Source organism: Cololabis saira, chromosome 2 (assembly GCF_033807715.1).
Source record: "Cololabis saira isolate AMF1-May2022 chromosome 2, fColSai1.1, whole genome shotgun sequence".
NCBI classification, from domain to species: Eukaryota; Metazoa; Chordata; class Actinopteri; order Beloniformes; family Belonidae; genus Cololabis; species Cololabis saira.
In genome coordinates, this window is record NC_084588.1 from 49,085,849 (window position 1) to 49,107,252 (window position 21,404).

The 21,404-nt window shown below is 37.0% G+C and overlaps 1 protein-coding gene across 1 annotated transcript in view; it reads left to right on the forward strand.

Annotated features, from left to right (window-relative positions):
• itfg1 (integrin alpha FG-GAP repeat containing 1) overlaps positions 1-21,404 on the forward strand; it is a 278,570-nt gene that overhangs the window by 51,522 nt on the left and 205,644 nt on the right. Inside the window, exon 8 of the mRNA XM_061746781.1 lies at positions 11,047-11,125. Within this exon, the coding sequence (XP_061602765.1) occupies positions 11,047-11,125 (79 nt within the window). The remainder of the gene's footprint in view (positions 1-11,046; positions 11,126-21,404) is intronic.

The window sequence follows — 21,404 nt, forward strand, 5'->3', positions numbered from 1 at the left end:
TTAATACATGAAAAGCATCTTATGGAAATGCTAGAAAAGGTTAAAAACTAAACTTTTATCAGAAGGGGGGCCAGTATTTCTCTGAAGTGGCAAGTACTAATTATTTTTCTGTATCAAAGGATTTCTGAGCCAAACCAAATGAACAGACGTCCAACAGTTACAGGCAGGAACACGACTGTAGTTTATATATACGACTCCATTTACTTTTCAACTTCGTGTATTTCTTTCAAGTCACAGCTTTATCTACTTTTCGTGTTCTTGACTTTCCTTTTTTATGTACCTCCCTCTCAGGAAGGCACAAATATTTAACACCAACAAGTATGAACACAAAGCTGCTCCCGCAGCAACACCACATGAATGCACACTCACACTCGTGTTCAAATACCCACTCAGAAGAGCGTGCCATTTCCCAGCAAGCACCACAGCATTAGATGGCTCTTAATCCCGTCACGCTCTTTTGGTTCGAGGCGGCTGCATCCATCGGTCACAGGCCAGCACGTCCCTCTTTATCCAGCACTCTATTTTAATTACTTTTCTCTATTTTCTCTCTCCGCCTCAATCTCTTTCCATCCCTGCCCATGCTTTTGTTTTCTTGTGATTACACGAGAAGTCTCAGTCACGACGGGGGAAAATAAGATCAACAAGCTGCCGAGGAGAGTAGAGAGAGGTGTTAACTGCAGAATAAGCCAAGTGCTTTTCAAAGACCCACTTCTGACCCGCCATGAAGATCTGATTCATCACGTTTTCTTAATCACCTAATTACCTGGACATGCTTTTAGATGCACATAAACTACAGGTTCCTGCATCGACATGTTGATGTTTCAGCACTAACTTGAGCAGCACTGACTGCTATATTTGTCTTTATTTAACCAAATTAAAACATATGATACCCCTGCCTAAACCCCAGATGATGTCATCCTATGTTGGCATCACTATTATAAATGTCTGAGCTAAAAGTGTTATGCAAAGATAAAGAGAGCCCTGCTGAGCCGACTTAGGTGTCAACTTATACATTATGCTCTTTGTTTTGCATGCAAATGAGGAGATTGGGCAGTTGTGGCTTCACAACCAACAGCCTTAAGTGATTTAATAATTAATAACTGTCCTGTTATGGTGACACATTCCTTTATTGAGGGGAAATTAAGTAATAATAATTGTTAATCAACCTACGACCTGAAGTCATAAATTCTTGTTGAAGGGATCTTACCGTCATGAAAAAACACATGTTGAAACACCAACTTATTCATTTAATGGTCAGCATTATATCAACATTATAGAATGGTGATAAATATAAGTCAATTAAACTAGAAAAGGCTAAAGAATGAAACTAATGTGCAAAAATAAACACAAAAGTGAAACACTTGTGAGCCTTAAAAGTTCTGCAGAGAACAAAAATACTCAGCTGAATGTCAGAAGGGAGATTTATTAATATAGAAAGGAAGTTTTAGTTCTGATCAAGTGACGTAAAATGAGCTAATATCTTTGTTGTTGCTGATTGGTGACGGTTACCCAAAGTCCGGCGGACAGACGGCTCAGAACCAGGACACGTCTGACGATCTTCTTCAATCTTTAGTCCGTCTTGAGAGGCTTCGTGACTCGGGTTGATCGTGCAGCCAATGAAAAATCATCTTAAATAAAAATTCCAAATAAAAAAGAAGATTGATGATAATCTTGCTGTTTTGCTTGATTATCAGAAAAGCTGCTTTTTAAAACATAATAACGGCACATAATTGGCACGCCCTGCGGTTTCATTTAGAAACAGCAATCAGCTTTTCTTTTCTTTTCTCAAACTTAAACTGAGAGCTTTTTTTGTGACCTTTTTTATTTGGAAAGTGGCTCGACTAGAAACTTAAAAACGTAGAAACACGGGCCGGTATTTGAACCTGCGCCACCTGCACGAGGACATTAGCCTCTGTAGCCTCTGTAGCCGCTCAAACCCGCTGAGCCATCCGGGGCCCCAAACGTAAAGTTTGAATAATTTCATCTTGCAGTTATGCAACTGTCATCATGTGTGGCTGGCATCCACTCAACTCCAGCGTATTTGACCCTCAAAACGCAATGTTTTGATCTGCTGCTGACCCCAAATCAGTTTGTACCTGCGACTGTTTCAGTCGAGCGGGGATAGATGGTTTGTCCTGGCTCACGCTCTGATGCCCGGTGAGCGTGGATCTGGTTGTGACAATGGTGTTGTAGTGTGGATGAGATCGGTCCGTGTACTTCGCGGCCATCAGTTTTTTGTTTTGAAATGACAAAATAGAAATAGAGAAATAATCCAAAAGAATCCTGTTTTTTGTTTTGATAATAAAAAACGGAAAACGGATCGTTATCCGTTATCTGCAGAAGTCTGATAACGAGCCATTCATTAGAATCAGGTGTGTTGGAGGAGGGAAACATCTAAAACATGCAGGCCAGTGGGTCCCGTGGACCGGAGTTGAGAAACACTGCTTTAAATCATATAAAAATATCATGGGATTACATTTTAGCAGCAGGGATCACCTGCATAATATATGGACCTGTGGAATGATTTAGCTGGGAACCCGCCACCAGCTCGTGGAGTTCCATGTGAAGCTGCATTTTCAATAGATGATGAAGAAGCAGATGACGAGGCTCGAAAGCTAAAAGAGGGGACAGCAGCAGTGGAAACGAATGGGAAATAGAGAAAAGAGTTTCCACTCGCTGTTTTAATTCCCAATTTCGATTTTCAAACACATCATTGACTACATTTACACGCAGTCAAAATTCGGGTTATTGTTATTCCGGTTACTGAAACATTCGGAATATTCCGTTTACATGGTAATTAATCATTTGGGATATCTGGATCAAACCAGCGACGCGCGGAGAACGTGATGACGCAATTCCCATCATTTCCGCTTCTTCTTCCTGTATCCAAATTCAAATCCTGTTTGATGGGGATATTCCATTTGGTGTTTACATGACCCAATATTCGGGTTTTAAAAGGAGTAACCCAGGGCTCATATTCGGGTTTTTAAAAACCCAAATATGAGCAAATTCGGGTTATTCAAAGGGGTTATTGGTGTTTACATGGCCGTGCAAATTCGGGTTATTGCCAATATTCGGGTTTTAAAAGGGTTATTGAGTGCATGTAAACGCAGTCAATGAAATCGGATAACGGATAATGGATAACGATCCGTTTTCCGTTTTATTATTATCAAAACAAAAAACGGGAAACAGATTATTTTGGATTATTTCTCTATTTTTATTTTGTCATTTCAAAACAAAAAACGGATGGCCGCGAAGTACACGGGCCGAGATCTTCCTGACGTGGAACTGAAATGCCGGTGTGGATGTGGATCCGTTTCATTTTGACAGTTTTGGGACTAACAAGTGTGAACATCAGTCGTGTCTTTCGGTTATTCAAAGAATCACCAACCTGTAAATGCACAACATGTGTCCCACGTCCCATCAAAGCCGGCTCCATAATTACTCCTTTTGTGTTCCTGTACTTTACGGACGGGCGGTGGCTGTAGCGGCAGTTCCCCTTTGTACAGTAAATGGTGACAAAAACTATTAATGTTCAAGGCCTCGCTATTGTTTCCCTCCCTGGAGATAATTACTGCTACAACCGTTGTGGGAAGCTAAAGTGCTGCATCTCCATCAGCAGCATCTCCAAACGGCTCCAAAAGGCAGACAAAAAGATCTATCGAGTCTGAAATTATTCCAGCGCCGTGCCTGTCCATAAAGAGACAATTGGAGTGTGTGTGTTTGTGTGTGTGTGTGTGTGTGTGTGTGTGTTTGTGTGTGTGTGAACACGTTCTAAGGCCTGGTTCTGTAGGGACGACACCAACTGCAGATTGGAGACGCTGTATTTCAGGCAGTAGCACCGTGTATTGATTTACTTTCCAGTAGGAACAGTAGCCGTGTCGCAGAAGTAAGGCACGTAATGAGTTTTTTTTTTTTTAAAAACAACATTTCTACCAATTTATTTAATTTCCTACGGACTGAGGCCAAAGTGTTGGGTTTTGGCCTGGAGAACTGGTGAGACGATGAGTTTCAGGCCGAGGTAGGGCTGGGCGATATATCGAGATTTTAATATATATCGATATATTTTCAAACACGATATGGTACGAGACAATATCGTTTATATCGATTTAAAAAAAAAAAAAGAAAAAAAAAATGTTTTACTTTTTTTTTTAACATTTTTTTTAAAAATGATTTTGATATAGCTTATTTTGTTACAAATTGACTTGAATGTTTTATTTGAGATTTGCACAAATGTTTTGTTATTTGCACAACTGTCAACCTCAGTGGAAAAGTCTGCCTGTTACTGTCTACATTGTATTAATTGCAGTGTATTTTAATTTAATTGTTATGCAGGAAAGGGATATTTGTTTTATTTTATTCAAGAAGCATTTTTATTCTATATATGCAGGCAGTTTATTTTTATTTCATTTGTTTTATACATTTTGATATTGTGCAGACCTCTGTTAACAAAGGCTTTGTATTAAAACTGACTGTTTTTTAAGGGTTTGCCTCAGAAAAAATGAAGCTAACAGAGATGCTATGCTATAATGCTTTGGGGGAAACCCCAATTAAGGCACAGAAAAAATATCGAGATATATATCGAGTATCGCCATTCAGCTAGAAAATATCGAGATATGACTTTTGGTCCATATCGCCCAGCCCTAGGCTGAGGGAAGGGAATGGCAGCAGCTTCCTGAGCTTCTCACTACCGAGGATAAAGTGACACCTGTCCAGCGTCGGGCTGATAACGTGGAGCTGCAGCTCTCATGTACTTTAGTGGAGTGACAAGGGACGCAATCACGGCTCACACGAACACACCAGCGCAGCAGAGAGCAGCGTTTCAGAGGAATAAGTGGAGGAGAGAGTGATAGTGTGGGAGCGTCTCGTATCCCCCGAGTGAGTGGAGCCACTCGCTGGGAAGTTACATAAGCTCCACAAGCATAACGGGCTTTTTCTCTAGAAAATTGAGAAGCATAACATAAAAACACAGTATGGGCTCCGTTAACTAATAACTCAAAAGATTAGTTCACAACATAATGACAGAAAAAAAAAGGAGTAAACTGGAGGATGCAGTTGGCAGCAGAGCCGACCTCGACGGTCTAGTCATCAGTTTCTGCATGTTTACTGTTGTTTGTTTTTATATTGACATGTAGGCTTATATAACTTGGCTTGAATAACAGATGTTGATAACCTGATGTGTATAAAGTTGCTTTCGTCAACGAAAATGATGACTAAATATGGTCGTCAACGAACCTTTATCACCTGAGGAAAACGAGACGAGATGCAACGAAAATGCTGGTCATGTGGCGATAATGATAATTAAATATATAATGCAATATCGTAGAGGAATACAAAACTAGACTAAAATGAAGATTACAAAATAAAAACTTGAGATGAAATGTTCTAGCAAAGATCCTTAATGTCCATGTTTGAAGTAGTTTCCTCTGGTTTAGTCTTTAGATCTTTGGATCCACTTTCCTACATAGACGTGGAAAAGAAAACCCAATGTGTCGTCGAAAAAGAAAAAGATGGGGAAAAATGTGGAAAAATAAATATGTTTCTAAACTCAAATTAGAGTCTTCTGTATCTGGAATGAATGTATTCTTGAGTCTATAAGGTAACAATAATATAATAATAAGATAACCTTGTTTGAATTGTAAAATGGGTTTGGTTTAATACAATCTTTGACTAAAACCAGACTAAAATGGTCCTGGACAATTCTGACTAAAGTAAGACTAAAATGCTCAGACTTTTAGTCGACTGAAACTTGACACGACTAAAAGGAACGTGACTAAAACTAATAAAAACTAAAATGATAGCTGGACCCAAAGACTAGACTAAAACTAAAACTGAAACAGGCTGACAGAAACAACACTAGATACAAGTCAAAGTTTAACAGGCTCATACACAGAATCTGGATTTTCTTTCATCAGTTTATATTAGCCGTAGTGCCCTAATGTGTGTTTTTGTTCATCTCTTTACAGAATTTAGTAATGGAGTTAAAGTTAAAAGAAGTTAAAAGTTAAAACAATGTATTAGTTCTCATCTGTGTTTATTTACCTGCGGTTTGCTTGAACAAACGAGGCAGCTGCAGCATATTTGCTTCCCCTTCACTGATGCTGAGCTTCCTGCTGCAGTCATGTGATCAGATTTCTGCAAAGAAATTCTTTTGGCTCCTTTTTAAAATCAAGAGGCTTTTCAACCGTATAAGAGCGAATGCCAAGAAGCATCGTTACAACAAAGAAATAATCTACCAAACACACATAACTAACTCTTTGTGGGACGTTTTAATTAATGATTTACTCAATAAATTGGAAGGAGTCATCCATTCTTCCACAGCACAAAACTAAATGGAGCGAGGCGGCTCACACATCAGCATCCCTTTATGCTCTTCTTTTTATTTTCCAGACTATCAGAGCTGATAGGACTTTTACCCCGCCATTAAAAACCGTAGCTGATGATATTCAACGCTGGGTAACTTTACCTCTGTCTGTCATGATTAGCAGTAATTAAAAGTCAAAGGTAATTCTCCCTGAAATAAACTTTCCCTAAAATGCAGGGTTTTTTATGCAGGTTTAAATCTTTAGATTCAGTAATTAAAAGATTCTGTTGGAGGAGTAAAACACCAAGGATTAAACTAGCTACTTTACAAAATCCTGAATCACAGGGAGACTTCCAAGCTCCAGGCTTCTGCCATCGTTCTCTCAGAAACCAACTTCAGTGTGTGTATGCATATATATATATATATATATATATATATATATATATATATATATATATATATATATATATATATATATATATATATATATATATATATATATATATATATATATATATATACAGTATATATACATATACACACTGAAGTTGTACACAAATGGTTGATCATCACTCATGTTTCAAAGCCAAAACAATAGCTTTTACTCTGACCGCCTGCTGGAAATTATATAAAATCACAAATTCATCTTTTACACTCTTTAATTTTCCTCCTACCTGGAATATTACTTTTATCTATATTGTCTGGTCCAGGATTACAGCATCAGGAACTGAATATCATCAATCGGAGCCCAAATCTCCTTTTATGAACATCTTCCACAGAGAAAATCATTTCCCAAATATACAAAATAGTATTTATTCAGATAAAATCACGTCTCTCCCATTCATATAATAAAAAGGGATCTTTCTTTTGCTCCTGATGCTGAATCCTAGGTTCAAATCTGTAAAAATATTTATTTTATGACTAAAAATACTAACTTCCTGTGCAAAACTCTCCACAGAACTCATTACACAAGAGTGTGTGTGTGTGAGTGTGTGTTAGATCAGACTGTCAAAGGGGCTTAGTGAAGTACACACACTCTCAAACACACCTTAAGAAAACTAATATCCGCTGCAAGATTAAAATGCACATATCCTATAGATAAAGGTTTTACCAAGTCATGGTATTAACCATTAATATACACTATATATGCAGACAGTTGAGGGTGCAGAGTCAGCTGTTGAGGTGAAAATCTAAAACTGGGTCCACTTCAGAACTGAAGCCACACTTCATGAAGCATCTGAACTCTGTTCCTCTAGACTATTATTATTAATTATTATTATTATATTATTATATCACTCCAGGTGTGTTGTAGTTCAGGTGGAGTTGTAACCTGCAGAGATGTTACCTTATTGACCTGTCAGTCAAAAATCTGAGTAGTATTTGTTTCCTCATTAAAACTCTGTCTGGAAATGATGGAAGAACGTGACTGATTACCGAGCGATAGTGTCAATACCAGTAAATGTTATTGATTCCCATCTTGTGCTTAGGAAACCATCAGGTAAACACGAAAACTGCTACACGTCACTGAGCCTGCAGACAACAACAACAATATAGTATCTCACTGCACTCATCTTCTGCTAGGAGCATGTTTGTACTGAACATAAAACACTTAACAATATATTTTAAATATTCCTGTATTAACTGCCAATAAATAAAAAGTATTTCATTTTTTAAGAGTCATTTGAATGAATACGATTGATATTAATAATCTGTGGAATCACTCGTGAATACTAGAGTGTAGCAGCCACTTCATGTATCGATTCAGAAAAACAATACATATAAATATAAAAAATGATTAAAATAAGGCATACGTAAAGTCGTGCACAGCAGAACTCCCCCCACCCCCAACACTCGTGTAATCCACTAATGTTGGTGTTGACAGGATGTATGTCCCACTGGATGTGCATTTATACAATGGAATAGAATGGATTAGAATAGAATAGAATAGAAAATAATGGAATAGAATGGATTCGAATAGAAAATAATTGATTATAATAGAATAGAATGGAATAGAATAGAATAGACTGCCTTTTATTGTCATTTCCACATGTACAGTGAGACACCCCTTCCCATTGAAACAAATGGGGAAGTGTGTCCAAACTTTTGGTCTGTACTGTACATATATGGACTAAAACTGGAGCATCTCACTCTTTAGTGCAACACGTAATAGTAGAAAAATATGTAGAACAAACTATGTATATAAATAATAAATACAAAATATGCAAAATATTAGAGAAATGGGTATGTAGATAACAATGAATGTTAGCGGGTGTTATTGCACATAAAAATTTTGCACAAAGTCTGGTTGGGGTCGGACTGTAAATTACGGCATGTAAGAGTTTACATTTATCTCCCACTGCATGTGCACTTGAGCTCATGGCTCCGTGTATTCATCAGTCTCGGTTCTTCCTCGCTCTAACAGCCAGGAAGCGTTTCGGTGCCAGACGGCTGACTGGTTAATTGCTCTGCTTCTAATGTCATTGAAGTATCTTCCGATTTGTATCTTAACGAAGACCCTGAGAAACACGTGGTGATGGCCTTCAAAACTGTGATGAAACAAGCCGTGGAAGCTCACAGGAAGACTGCAGCACAGTTTAGCAGCAGATGCAACCTAATGATTTCTCTCCAAACCCCCCCTCGCTGGAGAAGCTACAGTGGCTACAGAGACTTGGGAAAGGTGTCAAACGCCAGTGTTTAATTGGCTTATTATACGCTGTAGACGTGAGGCTGTAAAGCAGAAGTCACGATGGATTTCAATAATGTTTTTAATAAGAAGAAAAAAGTTTTATTCTCCCGTGATCACACACTAATACTGTATAGCTGTGGATATTGATTACCTTTCTCCTGTTCCACATGGGAACTTTAAGTGTAATCACATTACTGGGATTCATCCTCTAAAGGGGAACGATTTGATTTGATTTGAAGATTTTATTTTGAACATGATAAAAAAAAAAGAGTACAAAAAAGTAAAAAAAAACAATACAAATGTGTATATATATATATATATATATATATATATATATATATATATATATGTATATATGTATATATATATATATATATATATATATATATATATATATATATATATAATATGTATAGCACTTGGGCAGACTTCACGGATCCACCAACATGTTCCAAACGGAGTAGGATTGAAGTAAACACTTCGAGTCCTACCCCTGAATCTTACATGCATTCTTACCTTTAACAGGAGTTTCAATAAGCTTACTTATAAAACACACATACCTACTTTAATAACTGTTCAATACAGTGATATAATACTCAATATGTATATATAAATATAGTAAAAAACAAAACAAATCAAGGCAAACAAAAGAAAAGAAAACAAACCAAACGCCCAGCATTTAGTTGTGCTACTATGTATGTATGTATGTACCAATATAAGTAATTCTAATGCATAGTATTATTACATTATCATTACTTTACTATAATACTACAATATAATAGAGAACAATAGACAGCAATGGTATAACAATGTACCTGAATAACTATATAAGAGTAGATATGCTATATATACTGGTTCATATATTTACCTCCAATTATATACATAAAAATTACTATAAATCTATATATCGACAAATCTACATATAACTATAAATCAGTATATAAAACAGTAAAAGAAATATAAATACACAAATGCTGTACGTATAATACAACTCAATATATCCATATACATACCTACATATAACATATCTATATCCATGATATACGTCTATATATCTACATATATTAATAAATGTACATATCTACATGTTTATTCGCATCTGTATTTTGAATAGAATGTTTCTTTGTATCTTTTTTTAAACGGTGATATGTTTCTACTTTGTTTTATCTCCATGTTCAGGCTGTTCCACAGTTTCATCCGCAGGTCGACATAAGAAACTCTTCAGTGTTTGTGCGTCTGTTGAGAACTTTAAAATTAAACTGACCCCTGAGGTTGTAGCTCCCTCTCTTTCAAAAAATATCCCCTGTAAATGTCCCGGTAATGAATGATTCTTAGCTTTGAACATTAGTTGTGCTGTATTGAAACTGACAAGATCCAGAAATGCTAGTGATTTGGATTGTAAAAATAATTAATTAGTGTGATCCCGGTAACCTGCGTTGTGTATAATTCTCATTGCTCTATTCTGCAGTATTCACAATTTAGTTTAATGAATTAAATGTCACATTAACCCCCAAACCTCCATTTTAGGCAACATCCTGCAAAGCAAGACCAAATAAAGTGGCTTTAAACATTTGTGTTTTCAATTTCAGTGAGTTATGAGTAAATGTTGGCTTATAATGCTTATATTTACATAAAATTAAAATAAAAACAAATGAAGCTAATCCACAGATCATGAACTGTTCTGGTGATTCACAACGTGACATTTCCAGGGCCCCAGCATCTGCTAGGAAGTATCTGCACACATTTGCAGCTTGTGATACTGAACGGATTTGACATAATTCTCATGTTTTTGTGCATAAACAAGTAAACACAACATTCTTCGTCTGTGGTCCATTAAAGCTCTGGTAAAATAATCATTTTGAAGGAATTACGACTTCATTATGGTTGAATTTATTTCTGATTTGTCTTGTCTCAGTAGGATCTGCAACCGTGAAACTACATAGCTGACATATTTATTCATGGACCTTTTTAAAGAGTCCAAGGTCGAGCAGTTGCTTTTATGGAAGTAATAATTCCTGTCTCTCCTCTTTTCTTTGCTTATCTATCACTCCGTCAGGATGGGAACTTCTCCAAGGCAGACGTTGTATCACATCCTGGAGTCAAGATCGTCGGCCAGTCCTCCTTCGTTGACTTTGGTGAGAATAAAGAACATTTATCAATTACTTTGTTAGTGTTTGATTGTGATTTTGACCAAGTAAAATATTAAAACCACAGAAAAATCAATGTGCAAACTTGTCTAATGTTACTTAGAAAGATAGTCGTGGCTTTTGCTAGTTCATAGAACGGAGTATTAGGGCCGAACTAAGACAAAAAAAATAAATAAAAATTATGAGAATAAAGTCGTAATATTAACAGAATAAAGTCGTAATATTACCAGAATAAAGTCGTAATATTACCAGAATAAAGTCGTAATATTACCAGAATAAAGTCGTGATATTACCAGAATAAAGTCGTGATATTACCAGAATAAAGTCGTGATATTACCAGAATAAAGTCGTGATATTACCAGAATAAAGTCGTGATATTACTAGAATAAAGTCGTAATATTACCAGAATAAAGTCGTGATATTACAAGAATAAAGTCGTAAAATTACGAGAATAAAGTCATAATGTTGTGAGAATAAAGTCATAATAATATGAGAATAAAGTCATAATGTTGTGAGAATAAAGTCATTATGTTGTGAGAATAAAGTCGTGATCTTACGAGAATAAAGTCATAAATTATGAGAATAAAGTCATAATATTATGAGAATAAAGTCGTAATATTATGAGAATAAAGTCGTAATATTACGAGAAAGTCGTAATATTACGAGAATAAAGTCGTAATATTACGAGAATAAAGTCGTAATATTACGAGAATAAAGTCGTAATTTACGAGAATAAAGTTGTAATATTACGAGAATAAAGTCGTAATATTACGAGAATAAATTTTTAATATTACGAGAATAAAGTCGTAATATTACGAGAATAAGGCCGTAATTTATGAGAATAAAGTTGTAATTTATGAGAATAAAGTCGTAATTTTACGAGAATAAAGTCGTAATATTACGAGAATAAGGCCGTAATTTATGAGAATAAAGTCGTAATATTACGAAAATAAAGTTGTAATTTATGAGAATAAAGTCGTAATATTACCAGAATAAAGTCGTAATATTACCAGAATAAAGTCGTAATATTACCAGAATAAAGTCGTGATATTACCAGAATAAAGTCGTGATATTACCAGAATAAAGTCGTGATATTACCAGAATAAAGTCGTGATATTACCAGAATAAAGTCGTGATATTACCAGAATAAAGTCGTGATATTACCAGAATAAAGTCGTGATATTACCAGAATAAAGTCGTGATATTACCAGAATAAAGTCGTGATATTACCAGAATAAAGTCGTGATATTACCAGAATAAAGTCGTGATATCACCAGAATAAAGTCGTGATATTACTAGAATAAAGTCGTAATATTACCAGAATAAAGTCGTGATATTACGAGAATAAAGTCGTAAAATTACGAGAATAAAGTCATAATGTTGTGAGAATAAAGTCATAATAATATGAGAATAAAGTCATAATGTTGTGAGAATAAAGTCATTATGTTGTGAGAATAAAGTCGTGATCTTACGAGAATAAAGTCATAAATTATGAGAATAAAGTCATAATATTATGAGAATAAAGTCATAATATTATGAGAATAAAGTCGTAATATTATGAGAATAAAGTCGTAATATTACGAGAAAGTCGTAATATTACGAGAATAAAGTCGTAATATTACGAGAATAAAGTCGTAATATTACGAGAATAAAGTCGTAATTTACGAGAATAAAGTTGTAATATTACGAGAATAAAGTCGTAATATTACGAGAATAAATTTTTAATATTACGAGAATAAAGTCGTAATATTACGAGAATAAGGCCGTAATTTATGAGAATAAAGTTGTAATTTATGAGAATAAAGTCGTAATATTACGAGAATAAAGTCGTAATTTTACGAGAATAAAGTCGTAATATTACGAGAATAAGGCCGTAATTTATGAGAATAAAGTCGTAATATTACGAAAATAAAGTTGTAATTTATGAGAATAAAGTCGTAATATTACGAGAATAAAGTCGTAATTTTACGACAATAAAGTTGTAATTTACAAGAACTCTAACAGGAAGAGCTTCTTCTCCCTGTGTTAAAATGAGGAATATTTTGCATCTTGTGAAGTTATATTTTGGTATCGGTTTCACAAATAAGGAAATACTGTGAGGTCGTAAAAAAAAGTCGTAAAATTACGAGAATAAAGTCATAATGTTGTGAGAATAAAGTCATAATAATATGAGAATAAAGTCATAATGTTGTGAGAATAAAGTCATTATGTTGTGAGAATAAAGTCGTGATCTTACGAGAATAAAGTCATAAATTATGAGAATAAAGTCATAATATTATGAGAATAAAGTCGTAATATTATGAGAATAAAGTCGTAATATTACGAGAAAGTCGTAATATTACGAGAATAAAGTCGTAATATTACGAGAATAAAGTCGTAATATTACGAGAATAAAGTCGTAATTTACGAGAATAAAGTTGTAATATTACGAGAATAAAGTCGTAATATTACGAGAATAAATTTTTAATATTACGAGAATAAAGTCGTAATATTACGAGAATAAGGCCGTAATTTATGAGAATAAAGTTGTAATTTATGAGAATAAAGTCGTAATATTACGAGAATAAAGTCGTAATTTTACGAGAATAAAGTCGTAATATTACGAGAATAAGGCCGTAATTTATGAGAATAAAGTCGTAATATTACGAAAATAAAGTTGTAATTTATGAGAATAAAGTCGTAATATTACGAGAATAAAGTCGTAATTTTACGACAATAAAGTTGTAATTTACAAGAACTCTAACAGGAAGAGCTTCTTCTCCCTGTGTTAAAATGAGGAATATTTTGCATCTTGTGAAGTTATATTTTGGTATCGGTTTCACAAATAAGGAAATACTTACCGTAATCTTTTGGCACATCAGCATCGAATTATTATCAGTATAAGGACTTTAAAAACGATTGTGCAAACGACTGCGTCTATTTCGATGAAGGAACCACACAGACTTGGAAGAAATTGCGGCTTTTGTGGAAGAGGAAAATCTTTATGATGATGTTAGAGTTCTCATAAATGACGACTTTATTCTCGTAATATTACGACTTTATTCTCGTAATATTATGACTTTATTCTCGTAATATTACGACTTTATTCTCGTAATTTCCAATTTTGGCCCTAATACTCGTAAATTCAGGCTGTGTCCGACCCGTATGGCTCGGTATTTGTGTGCATGCGTAGCAGATCCATTTCTCCACTTAGTCCTTTAAGCCTCGTTTGCATCTGAAGCTTCAAAGGACTGCAAACAGGGCGGGTCTCTCTGGCTTTGGCGGTTTCTCCACAGGCGTCTCATCACTTAACTTTCCTTCCCTGGACACACAGAACCAGCAACGCTCACCTCTCAGCCGCTCAGCTAATCTCACGCATGTAACCACACAATACTTCCTAATACACACTCACAATCCTGCAGAGTTGGATTTCTGGGAACATCTTATCCCCTTAAACAATCTTGGCCAGTGGTTTTCATTGTTCAGCTTTACATCTATCCTCAGTAAATCTCTGGTTCTCTAATCTCCTGCTGCAGCATGTGACGCACAACGGGGCCCTGATCCTGTTGTCCGAGCTGTGTGTGTGTGTGTGTGTATGTATGTGTATATATATATATATATATATATATATATATATATATATATATATTTTCTAGCTAAGTGGCGATACTCTATATATATCGATATTTTTTCTGTGCCATAATTGGGGTTTCCCCCTAAGCATTATAGCATAGCATCTCTGTTAGCATCTCTGTTAGCATCTCTGTTAGCTTCTTTTTTTTCTGAGGCAAACCCTTAAAAAAACAGTCAGTTTTAATACAAAGCCTCGTGCCAAATGTCACACAGGTTCCTTTATTAACAGAGGTCTGCACAATATCAAAATGTATAAAATAAATGAAATAAAAATAAACTGCCTGCATATATAGAATATTGTAACAGGCAGACTTTTCCACTGAGGTTGACAGCAAATCTCAAATAAAACATTCAAGTCAATTTGTCACAAAATAAGCTATAGCTATATATATATATATATATATATATATATATATATATATATATATATATATATATATATATATATATATGTATGTATATATATGTGTGTATATGTATGTATATATATGTGTGTATATGTATATATATATATATATACATATATATATATATATATATGTATATATATATATATATATATATATATATATATATATATATATATATATATATACGTGTATGTATGTATACACACACAGCAGTGATTTACAGCTGGTCTGCCTTGGTTAAATATTTAGAGAATTGACTACTGATTTCTATAATATTACCTATAAATAAATTGGCGAGGTTGTGGTCTGTGACTGTTAGGGCGGAGTAGCCTGAGGAGAATCTTAGAGGTGGAGAATGTCAGCCGTGACTCCGATCCAATCATGGGCAGGAGTGGTTTTGGCAGAATTGAAGCTGAATGACAATCAGAGTAGATGATGGCCTTTGAGATCAACTCGGCTGCCGGCTCGGAGAAAATGGTACATTTTCTCTCAGCAATTGTGAGGCCGGTCGATGGTTTCTGGAGGCTTTTTGTTCACTAAGCAGCGGCTGAGACAGACCTGAGAAGTGGTTTTCATCTTAATTGATTATCTCGTTAAATGTTTTACATCAATGGTAATAATTATGGCCAAAATTAGGCAAGAGTGCATTTGATTTATATTTAAGAGTTACCTTTCTTATTGCCCCATAAATCAGCACCCCTCTCATTTATTCTGTTAAGTTGTGTCATCCTGCTAGATCTATACGTCCAGCTTCTAATATTAATTCTTGCATAATTGCAAGAGTTGAATTTATATCTTTTTTTTTTTCAAACTGCTCACTTTTATTCAATCACTGCAAGTTTCTGTAGTGAAGAGAGTAAAGGCTGAATTAAGGTTCTGCGTCAACCCAACGCAGAGCACTTGCCGTCACCGTGACGCCGTCGTGAACCTTTCGGACTTCTCCGTCACTCCATTTCGTCGCGGTGCAGTACCCCCCGTGACCGCTAGTTAGCGATCTTTTTCTGAACGGTTTATCCGACTTTTTCCGGTCACAGTGAATCAAAGAGATAAGGACAACTATTGTGCAAAAAACCAAAACAAAAAAAATCACACATAAACGAAGAATAGAGCGTTGAAAGTTCACGACTGCTTCAAACCGGAAACCGGAAATGCGTTGCTACCAAGCAAACCAATCACAACCCTCTCCGTCTGCGTGTGGTCTGCGTCTCCTCGACGAGTAGTTACAATTTTCGGAAGGTGCACGTCAGTGACGGCGTGTGGTCTGCGTCGACGCAGACCACACGCCGCAGGCACGGCGTGGTTTTGACACAGAGCCAGAACTCAAGCTTAACTCGAGCTTAAACATCTGCAGGGCAACGCAGTAGTGTCCACTCATGGAACGGCTCAGTTTCCCTGGGTTTGCTGCCTCACGCTAACTAAACATCTCCAGTTTTTATTCTTACTAACTAAAGCTGCGTGTAAAATGCACTATTTTATGTGAACCAGTAGCTTTAATAACGGGCAAAGACATACTGCATGTGACACTGATCTGTATGAAGCTAAGTCATAAAAACTATATTTACCACCCAAACCAGCTTTCTGTGGCTTTCTTGGTTTGTCATCGACGTTTTTGATATTTTCTGGTGACATAAGAATAATAATAATTCTGTCAATGTGACCTTATCCCTCATTTTAAGCCCTCTATCCTCGTTGCTATGGGCTTTTGTGTTGCAAACACACACACACACACCAGCGGATTTACACTGATAAACACGTCCTTATTGGCCAGATTAACCTGTTAATCTTGCGGCAGCTTGGTCTGTCCATATAATATTTAGTGGACAAGTTTCCCTTCTTAAAATGGCAATAATCTATTAGCCATGATCCATATGCTGTGTGTGTGTGTGTGTGCGTTGGTGTGTGTGTGTGTGTGTGTGTGTGTGTGTGTGTGTGTGTGTGTGTGTGTGTGTGTGTGTGTGTGTGTGTGTGTGTGTGTGTGTGTGTGTGTGTGTGTGTGTGTGTGTGTGTGTGTGTGTGTGTGTGTGTGTGTGTGTGTGTGTGTGTGTGTGTGTGTGTGTGTGTGTGTGTGTGTGAAAATATCATCTGTGGATGCAGAAATCTTTTCTTTTTTCTTTCATCTTCGTAGTTCTTTGAATCATCAGCTTATCTTGATTTACCCCCTCCATTTCTTTCATCTTTCTCCTATTTTTTCTCCCTCATCCTTGTGAGACTGAAATGTTGGATAGAGATGTTGAACTTTATTAGGAGAGAGGCGTTTAGGGCCACATCACGTTTCTAATAACCCGCTAAGCGGCTGCCTAACAGGACCTCACGTCTTCTCCTCTCCCAGTTAGCTTCTACACCCCAGCCTTCTTCACGTCTCTTCATCTATCTCTCCATCACCAGCACGGCGTTGCCCCTTTTCATGCTTGTTTTCCTTCTCCTCCCTCTATTTTTCATCCGAACGGCTCAAAGTGCCACTGAATCTTCAGATGTCATTACGCCGTCGGATGATAAACTGCCTCCTGCTCTCTTTTTCACTTTCATTTCACTTGGCTGCAGTCTTTTCACATAATGGCTCCAGTGTTTCTGTTCTGTTAAAAGTGATTCATGTTTTAATAAAAAGGAATATTGCTTCAATTGGTTTTATAAATTATAATATATTGATGGTGTTATAAACAGCAGCTACAAAGATTATTAATTTCATTTGGATTACATCACCCAAACCATCAAATAAGTAGGAAAAAGAGGAATATTTAACACCAAAACTCATAGTTTTACATTTTAATTGTCTGGCAGATGAATCTATAATACCTTTGAACATTCAGTTTTCTCTCGTAATTAGGAAAAACATTAATTAGGCGGGAAGACAGAGTTGTTGCATATCGCTTTGGCTCCACATGTTCATCAGAAATGTGGAGCTTGTTTATCGGTGGGGGGGCTGTAGTGATGACACACTTCACGTTGGCTCTCTGTCTTTGTCACTCTCACATAACACAAGTGCACAAACACACATTTCATGTGCACTAACTCACGTTCAAATGATTGAATTCCTTGAAAACCAGAAACATTTTAGAGACGAAACACTATGTACTTAAAGGGTACTTATTATGGCATTTAATGTATATTTTAAACAGGCCTTGAATGTCTTAAAAACAATCAAAAGCTTGTTTATTCTACATAAATCAAAAATTCAGCCTCTGGGCCATGTCTTTATTTTTACCGCTTCTTGCCTCCTTCTCTATGAGTGATTCCGAGGTGAGGGGAGGCTATGATAATGAGGCTCTGTGCTGATGGGCTGCCTGAATGACGTGTAGCAGGGGAGGGAACAAAGCCTCTCCGGGCTGAAGAGCAGCGGCTCCGTACACTATTAAAGCGTGTCCCATGCGATGCGATCGAACTTCAGTGACAAAATCAATTCCATGGCTTTATTTTTTTTTGTATTGGACTGTCCTAACTGGCCGTGAGTTTAACGGTTTTAGTTTGGACAGAGAGCGTACGATGTCACGCAGCTCGACGCGATAGTCGGACGCTCGAATGCAGTTACACAGTTACCGTAGGCTCTGCGTTGGTGTAACCCGGAACCATAAATCAGCCTTTAGTCACCTTGTCTTCACACAGGAAGAGTTAATTGAATTATAAACAGGGACACCATTTCTTATGTTACAAGACAAATCAATCATGTTAACTGTAAAGAAATCACAACACTGAATTTTCACAAATGGCAACTTTATTGTTAAAAAAAATAAAACATAAGTTGTATATAAATAACATGTATGCACTATTGCTGGCTCAAGGAAGGACAGTGCGTCTTCTGAAGATGTTGTTGAACAGCTTCAGGTGCTTGAAAGATCTGAAACCATGAACAGAAATAAATGTATTACGGTACTAATAGAGCTCCGTAACACGGAGTAACACCGGAGCTAAGCTAAATACGTAGCCCATGCAAAGATCATACTTGTAAACAAATATAAATAACATTAAAAAATAACGTCACTTACCGCTGACTCGTGTGCAGTTGCCGGGTCCGTGCTGTTGGAACTGATCCTTTTATGAGGGTAAGTGTAGATGCAAAACCTAATTTCTACTGTCCCTCATTGAAACAGCCACACGATAACCCGCTTCTGAACAATGGCGGAGCTCCAGCCGGCGGAGAGAGTTGTGGGCGTGGTTTCAGCAGCCGAGGCCGACCTATGGAAATCAGCGCCTATCGTTACGTAACGACAGGAGCTGATTCTGAACGGCTCGTAAAAGTCACATGACACTGGAAGGATCCTCCGGGCGGGGTGTACAGACACTGCAGAATTCAGTTGCTTTCCTCCTTCTCTGAGTTGGCAGGCTGAGGGGAGACCACTTTATATATGTTAAAGCAAGAAAAAACGTGTTTTTCATAATAGGTCCCCTTTAAATTCAGGAGCTAACGAGACACAGGGGGAAACAATCAGGAGTGACTGAGAAGTCAAACTGAACTGAACCAATGAGCAGACTTTTAAAATACAATGGGAAGGAAATCACATGAAACATAAGCAAACAAGACCAAACCAGGAGAAAAAACAAACAAACCCCCCGTTACCATGACGATACTACAACAAGTTTCCTTTAGTGCTGTTGTGTCTTGTTGTAAACTTTAGATGGATAGATAGATAAATAGATAGATATTTAGATGGATAAATAGATATATGTTTAGATGGATAGATAGATGTTTAGGTGGATGGATAGATGATAGATAGATACTTTATTAATCCCAAGTCGCACCATCTCAAACATCACTAAATGGTTGCAGACTGAAGCTCTGTTAGAATAGTTAGAAAAGATGATACGTTTCAGTGACATCAAGTGAAATTTAAAGACAAACAAAAGGATGAAGCAGCGGAGCTCCGTAGACGATCCGAAACTGTTTGAAAAGATGGAAACAAGGATAAAGAACTGAGATGAGAGAAAGAGACAAGATCACACGGCGCACCGCATCCCCGTGTGATCTTTGCTTCCAGACTGCAATTGTCACCTCTTCTCAAACTAAATGTATTTAACTGTCTCTGGGAACTCGCACGAGAAAGTTAATTTCGTCAGCTGCAGCAGCTTCAGATTGAGAAATAACTTAATCTTCCTTCATTAGAAAGGTCAGAATGTCTCACTCACTTTCTGTCGGGGTGAATGTTTTTGTTGAGATCGATCGGCCACGACGGGCTCGTGACAACTTGATATTGAGCAGGTTGTTTTTGATCCCTAAACAGTCCTGACCTCTTACGCCTTTTCCACCAAACCAGTTCCAGAGCTGGTTCTGGTTCACAACTCGTTGAACTTCTGAACCAGCTGAGAACCGGTTTGTTTTTCCACAGCTCGGTGCTAAGGGGACCTATGTCAGTTACATCGCTGCGTTTGCGTGAAAGTTGCAGCAACAACAAGGTATTTGCTCTAATAGGACTTGGTCCACGTAGCTCCTCCGTGGACACATCTCTAATGGTGCTTTTCCACTAGTACCTACTAGGCCCAACTCGGCTCTCCTCCACTCAGTTTGGTTCTTTCCCACCAGGGGTCTAACGTGCCGAGTAGATACTTTTCTGTAACTACTCTGCCGAGGTTCTAAGCGGCTGAGTTGGGCTGTGATGTCATCACACTACAGGCCACCGATTGGTCGGGGGGTTGGAGTCAGACGTCTGAGTCAGGATGTGACATCAGAGAAAGAGACTCTGACGGAGATTCTTGTTCATTTTATTCCTCCAGCAACGGCAGCAGAAGTCTGTTTGGTGATCCAACTCTGATGTTCATAAACCTGGTGCTGAGGAGAGAATTAAAAAGGGATCTAGACGGAGATAAGGAACGACCAGATCCACCAGAAGCTCTGTCTCTTCATAGCTGCTGCAGCTCCAAACTGCAGCCGAGACAAACTAAAAACATTAAAAAGCTTCTCTCTCTCTCATTTTTTAACTTGATATGGAACACAAGCCACAGACCCAGCAGCACATCTATCATCTCCTCCAGGTTCTACATCTTTAGTGTTGGTATCATCTCCGTTTAAATTACATAATCAAATACGTCACAGCAGCTTCTCCAACCTCCTACTTCTGCTGCAGGTGCTGATTGTAGTGGAAAAGAAACCAGGGCGAGTTGAGTTGAATAGAGCCGAGTAGGTACTAGTGGAAAAGGGCCATAAAAGACAGGTCGTCTCCTCCTCCCATGATGCTTTGCTGCATCCAGATTCATTCTTATTTGAAAATGTCTCCGTCTCCCAGTCTTGCTGTTGCCGTTAGTCTTAATAACTCCCC